The sequence below is a fragment of the Microtus ochrogaster genome, unplaced genomic scaffold (genome assembly GCF_000317375.1).
Source record: "Microtus ochrogaster isolate Prairie Vole_2 unplaced genomic scaffold, MicOch1.0 UNK44, whole genome shotgun sequence".
In the NCBI taxonomy this organism is placed as follows: domain Eukaryota; kingdom Metazoa; phylum Chordata; class Mammalia; order Rodentia; family Cricetidae; genus Microtus; species Microtus ochrogaster.
Window position 1 is genome coordinate 2,492,089 of NW_004949142.1, and position 6,908 is coordinate 2,498,996.

The 6,908-nt window shown below is 45.7% G+C and overlaps 1 protein-coding gene across 1 annotated transcript in view; it reads left to right on the forward strand.

Moving 5' to 3' along the window:
• The first annotated feature begins 2,463 nt into the window (after positions 1-2,463).
• The window catches only part of Lsm12 (LSM12 homolog), a 26,547-nt gene continuing 22,102 nt past the window's right edge, over positions 2,464-6,908 (forward strand). Inside the window, exons 1-2 of the mRNA XM_005369132.3 lie at positions 2,464-2,646; positions 4,423-4,556. Of these exons, the coding sequence (XP_005369189.1) occupies positions 2,523-2,646; positions 4,423-4,556 (258 nt within the window). The 5' untranslated portion in view covers positions 2,464-2,522. The remainder of the gene's footprint in view (positions 2,647-4,422; positions 4,557-6,908) is intronic.

Genomic DNA, 6,908 nt, shown 5'->3' on the forward strand with positions numbered 1-6,908 from the left:
TTTTGGTTCCTGTCCTGGAACTAGCTCTTGTAGACCAGGCTGGCCTCGAACTCACAGAGATCCGCCTGCATCTGCCTCCCAAGTGCTGGGATTAAAGGCGTGCACCACCACTGCCCGGCTTCAAGTTGACATCTTGAGAATGAGATCAACCTGGCCTGTGGTGCAAGCCTTTAATCCCAGAATTTGGCATTTGGGAGGCAGAGGCAGGCAGTTCAAAGCCAGCCTGGTCTACAAGAGCTAGTTCCAAAAGTACAGCAAAACCCTGCCTCAAAAAAAAAAAAAAAATCAACTCTCTTGGTATCAAAGTAGTCATGTTCAAGTAACTTTTATTTTATTTAATGATGACCCAGTGAGTGGTGTGATTCAGAGATGCTATAGAAAAGCTTCCTTCAAGCCGGGCAATGGTGGCGCACGCCTTTAATCCCAACACTCGGGAGGCAGAGGCAGGCGGATCTCTGTGAGTTCGAGACCAGCCTGTTCTACAAGAGCTAGTTCCAGGACAGGCTCCAAAGCCACAGAGAAACCCTGTCTCGAAAAAACCAAAAAAAAGAAAAAAGAAAGAAAAAAGAAAAGCTTCCTTCAGGTGAATGGTGTAAGCCCTAAAAGCAATAGAGACCGCACCCATACCCATGAGACTTTTTATTATGATATATTGTGAAAATTATTCGATTTTAAATAGAAGTTGTTAAGCTTTTCCTGGGCCTAACATAAACTTTGCCATCTGTATATATGAATAGAAAACACTCTATTTAGCTGTTTCTACTTTCAGAGTTTCAGGCATGCACTGAGGGAAAGGCGCAGATAATTACAATGTCAGGGCTGAGGATGCAGTTTAGTGGTGGAGCAAGGGTCCAACCCCAGCATTCCCTCCTTCTTCCCTGGACAAGTGGACTTACATGCGACTTGTTATGGCCAGAGCAGAAAGACACGGCACTCCTCTGAGAAAAAAACATAAACATAGAGAATTTTTATTCCTATTATAATGATTGTACCAATGCCTCCAACACAAGGAAGTTTTGCCTGTTGGAACACAAGGAAATACTTTTGAACTTTGTTCAGGCTCACTAGTCGTGCCAGAGCTGGCCCTCTGCCTCCATCTAAATTAGAGAAAGGTCAACCTGTTTCTCATGTTTTTATATTATGGGTTGGGCAAATGAAGGATGGCAGTTGGTGGTAAGAAATTTAAAAGTGCATCTGCACAGCTCTTTCTATAAGGTTAGTAAAGTATGCAAAATAGATATTATTGGGGGGAAGGCCCCTCCCAAATGACAAATGACAAAGCCCTTTGTCATTATGACTATTCCTTGTTCCCCACTTTCCCGCTCTTTTTATTTTTCCTGGATTTTAGTGGTTCTGAGATTTGAACCCAAGGCCTTAAGAGTGGATTTGTGCTCCATGACTGAGCAACATTCCAGAGCTGTTCCTCCATTTTTCCTGGCTTTCTGGGATAGAGGGCAAGCAGGGAGACAGACATGCTCTGGGGGCTGGGCGGTGGTGGCACATGCCTTTAATCCCAGCATTTGGGAGGCAGAGGCGGGTGGATCTCTGTGAGTTCGGGGCTGGCCTGGTCTACAAGAGCTAGTACCAGGACAGGCTCCAAAGCTACAAAGAATCCCTGTCTCCAAAAACAAAAACAAAAAACTAAACCAACCAACAAATCAAAAATAAGAAGCCCTCTGGGGTCCAAAGTGACAGGTGCTCAGGGGCAACATATTTATTTAGATCCTGTATGTCATGCACGTATGCATCATCTCACTTAAGCCTCCTGGCTGCCTTATGAGGCAAGTGCTATTACCTAATATAGGCCAGTAATCAAGAGCATCTTTGTTGGACTCAAAACCATGGCTTTGTCTGTTGTACGACTCTTAACAAGTTTAAGACTTCCTTTCTTCACCCGTAAAATGAGGATATTGTTCCTGCCTTGAGGGGCTGATGGAAGCTCCAGAAGTGGTATTAGATTCCACTGAAGAAACATAATCAAGTTTGATAATTTGTTTAAGGTCATATTATTTGGTAAATGGCCTCAGATTCTAGTTTGCCTAACTTTACAGCTAATGTTTCTGGACAATTACTATGTAATTAGTTATAATAATTTTGAGTGATTCCTGTTAAGTCCTGTGAGCTACTAGTTCTTTGTATGCAAGTGAAGACAGTGTCTATATTATAGAGTTCATTCATTAAACGTTTTCGTGCAAGGTATGGGCTTAGCAGAGACTCCAGGTGCCTCCCTTTTTTCAATTTCATTCCACGTAGGTTATTTATCCTTTACGTCTATTTATTTTCTTAACTTTCAAAAGAACCCTGCAAGCACACGGGCGGCCACAAAACCATTTTCACGGTGCTTACATTTTCCTTTATTTCCTGTTCCCTCTTCCACCTAGGCTCCCACCCCACCCAGCACCAGACCACGCCCCGGCGCATGACGTCAGCACGCCCCGTGCGTAGCGGCGCGGCGCTTGCTGGGGGCCCGGCTTTCGCCCGCTGCTGCCGCCGCCGCCGCGGGCCGCGGCTGCTCTCCCAAGATGGCGGCTCCTCCGGGCGAGTATTTCAGCGTTGGGAGCCAGGTGTCGTGCCGGACGTGCCAGGAGCAGCGGCTGCAGGGCGAGGTGGTAGCCTTCGACTACCAGTCCAAAATGCTGGCTCTAAGTATCCTTCTCTGCGTGGACCCCAAGGCCGGGCCAGCGTGTAGGTGCGGTGGTGGGGGGCGGGGGACGGCGGCGGCAGCTAGGGCCCTCTCCCGGCCTAGGGGCGACCGGCTACCGCGTCTCCCTGGGCGCATGCGCACGGCCCTGCGTTCCCCTCCCCCTCCCGCGGGCCTTTCGGTCCACTTGGGGGACCCTTGTCTCCCACCTCTTGCGAGAGCCGGGCCCCAGCCGAGGGTTGGTGGGTGGAGCGGGGCTTGACACGCGGGTGGCTTTTCGAGAGGGAACTGTGTGTTAAGGGGACTCAGTGAATAAGGGATGGGGTACTGGTGGGGAGGGGGCTGGGGATTGGAGCCCGGATGGAGTTGGGGAGTGGAAAATGCTCTGGTGAGGGGTGTCCAGGGTCAGAAACTGCTAGTAGGACAAGGGTATGGACTTGAGGAGTGGGCTGATGAGATTGGGTTCAAGAAAGGGCGGTGGGATGGTGACCAAATGGCCCGTGCCAATTTGGGGATAGGAAGTGCAGGATAGATTTTGTATTCGAATTGGTGGTTAATTTTGCTAGAGTCGTGTATGCTTGGTATCTTTGCGTGTGGGGTGCGTGTGTGTGTGTGCTGATTTTGAGGTTCTCGGTCGTTTGAAAATTGCTGTTCAGGGGGTGTTGGAACTGGAAGCCTGGTCCCTAGAGGACTTGCCACGTTTTTCAGGGGTTTATGTATGACATTGTGGGCTTCGGTTCAGTTCAATTCATGGACGTCCTCAGTTTTCCACAGTAACGTCCTTCTTTTTTAAAGTACCAGTGTGAACCTAATGGAAGAGGTGGCTTTGCTCCCTTGGGGTGGAAATTATTCCAGCAAACTCACTGTTGAAAAACAGAACATCTTCTGGTTGGAATAAATGTACCACTACTTCCCTCTTTATTTGAGCTACAGGTGGGCTTACTTGCGTTATCATTTATTTATTTATGTTTAGGGGAAAGTAGCCTCTGTCTTTAAAAAGAAATTTCGTACAGAGTCTGCTGCCTTTAATTTAATCCTGAGTTGTCAATTTGCAGCTCAGAAAGATTTCTAATTATAACAAACTAATTACAAGAACAGCCCATTTATCTTGTGTTATTTTTAAAAACAAGAGATTATCCTTGGCCTAAACTGTCTTCTTTTAGTGGTTTATTTGGAGGGTCTTAGAAGAAGACTCTACTTTTGCCTGGCACACCGAAGGATCTCAGTAAATGGTGGGAAAATGAATGGATGGATGAATGAACTAGGTGTCATTTGGGATAGTTTCCTTCCCAGTGGTGTAGCTCTTGCCTCCGACAAATGGGAAATTACAAGTGGGGAGAAGAAACTGAGAAAAGAAAGAATGTGAATCTAAGCGAGTGAGCTGCCCCCTGTAGACAGGGAGCCCTGTGAGCATTGACCCCACCTGAAAGCACTGACTCCAATGCTGCTCCCGAGTTCAAGACAAACAGCGCCTGTGGCGTTAAAACTACATTTCTCTTCGTAAAAGAGAAAGTGGCAATAAATAAATAAATAAAATAAAAAAAGAGAAAGTGGCAGAAATCCTTGAGGCTTTCAGTTTCTGGCTTAGATGACTTTGAAAAGCTTTAGATCTTTTGGTTATGCATTTGTGCAAAAGCAAGGTAATGTGGGGTTTTATTTTTAACTTTTTTTTTTGAAGAGTGTGGGGCTTGCTTGTCTTTTCTCTAAGCCTGTAGTTTTTTTCTGTACTTCTTGTGTGATGCGCCTTTGTCCTATTTCCCTTAACTTTATTTTCTCACCAGAATGTCCCTCTTCCAGTGGAAAGCCCAACCACGCAGACATCTTGCTTATAAACTTACAATATGTTTCAGAAGTGGAAATAATTAATGATCGAACAGAAACCCCTCCTCCCCTAGCTTCGCTCAATGTTAGTAAGGTAAGGATTCAAGGGCAGTTCTAGCTGTCTAAACTGTTGGGAAAGGGTCTCATTGATTTCTCATGATATATGTTGCTTATTCTGTTTTTTTCTTTGGGTGGGGCAAGGACTGCTTTTATTTCCTCTCTTGAGACAGGTTCTCATGCATCCTGTGCTAACCTTGAACTTAATATATAGCTGAGGATGACTTTGAATTTAAGATTTTCCTGACACTGCCTCCTAAATGTTGGGGTTATAGGCATGCGTTACCACAAATATTGTTTCTGTGATGATAGGAATCAAACACAGGTCCTCCTGATGCTAGGCAAGCACTCCACACGCTGAGCTTCTTTTCCCACCTTTCTTTGTTTTTTTTTGAGACAGGATTTCTCAGAAGTTATGGAACCAGTCTTGGAACTCACTCTTGTAGACCAGACTGGCCTGCTTCTGCCTCCCCAGTGCTGGGATTAAAGGCGTGCACCACCACCTGCCTGGCCTTTGTTTGGTTTAGAGACAGGGTCTCACTTAGCCTAGGCTGACCTTGAACTTGTTATGTAGACTTACTAATACTACACCTCTTTTTTTTTTTTTTTTCCCCCCAAGACAGGGTTTCTCTGTGTAACAATCCTGGCTGCCCTCAAACTCACTGAGATCCATCTGGCTCCGCCTCCCAAGTGCTGGGATTAAAGGCTTGTGCCACCACCGCCCAGCTTGACTACACCTCTTAAGTGCTAAAATTATGAGTGAGCACCACTAAACCTGGCTTGATATCTTTTCTAAAGTTTGTTTATGTAATTGCTCTTGTTATTTTCTAATATCTTTGTTGCACCTAAAGAAATATCTTTGGTGGTGCATGCCTGCAACCTCAGCACTTGGGAGGTAGACAGAGGAGGTTCAGAAGTTGAAGGTCATCCTCAGCTACTGAATGAGTTTGTGACCAGCCTGGAATACAACATGAGATCTTGTCACAAAGGGAAAAAAAAATACTCATATCTTGAAATTTGTGCATGGTTGTAGTCCTTGTATGTAGGATACAGAAGCAAGAGGATTGTTGCAAATTTAGGGCCAGTCTAATTTACATAGCAAATTCTAAATTGGAACCGTATACAAATAATAATAATAATAATTGATTCATTTATTGATTTGTTCATTTTTTTGGGACAGGGTCCCATTATGTATCGCTGGTTGGCTTGGAGCTTGCTAATATAGACCAGGTTGGCCCTGTACCCATAGAGATCCACTTGCCTCTGCCTCTCATGAGTTTGTGTTAAAGGTGTGCGCCATCATGCCCAGTCTATCCCGTGTATGTGTTAAAGTGCTTGAGGAGGCCAGAAGAGGGCGTCGGGTTCCCTCGAGCTAGTGACTGCAGCTGTGAGCCATCTGATAGGGTGCTTAGGTCCTCTGAAAGAGCATCAAATGCTCTTAACCACTAAAGCGTCTCTCCAGCCCCTGCCAGCCTAATCTTTATACTCAGAGTTGAGAGCTTGTGTTTGCCCTTTATAAAGAGGACTTGTGAATAGAGGTTGATGTGGGATCCCTTCCTCTTTCACTTACTTTTTGTTTTTTTTGAGACAAGGTCTAGTTGAACCTGATTCAGCCATACTGGCTGGCCAAAGAACTCCAGAGTTCCTTTTGTTTCTCCTCATAGCAGAGAGTCCAAAGCTACCACAGTCAGCCTTTTACTTGGGTCCTAGGAATTGAAATCATGTCACGGCCTCCTGTTTGTGTGGCAAGCACTTTAACTGACCCATCTCCCAACCCTTTTTCCCTCTTACCCCCACCATTCCTTTTTTTTTGGGGGGGGGGAACAGGGTTTCTCTGTAAACCAAGCTGGCCTTTGAACTCATAGAGATTTGCCTGTCTCTGCCTCCTAAGTACTGGGATTTAAAGTGTGTACCGCCACCACCCGGCTCTTCACCCCTTTTGTAAACCTAGAGTCTGTGTGTTAATTTTTGGTGGCCGTGGAGTTTACAGGAGTGGTGCCCATTGACCTGGAGTTATGTAGTGTGGGTATTGTACAGAATGGGTGAAGAGTTAGGAGTGTTTCATACTTCTAAGAGATACATGACTTAAAAATTTGAAAGCCATAACCCAGATGTAATGGTGCACACCTTTAATTCCAGCACTTAGGAGACAGAGGCAAGTGAATCTCTGAGTTTGAGGCCAGCCTGGTATACAGAGTGAGTTCCAGGATTACGCAGAGAAACCGTGTCTTGAAAAACTAAAAACAGCTGGAGAGATGGCTCAGGGGTTAAGAGCAGTGTCTGCTCTTCCAGAGGTCCTGAGTTCAAGACCCAGCAACCACATGGTGGCTCACAACCATCTATGAGATCTGGTGCCCTCTTCTGACCTGCAGGTGCACATGCAGACAGA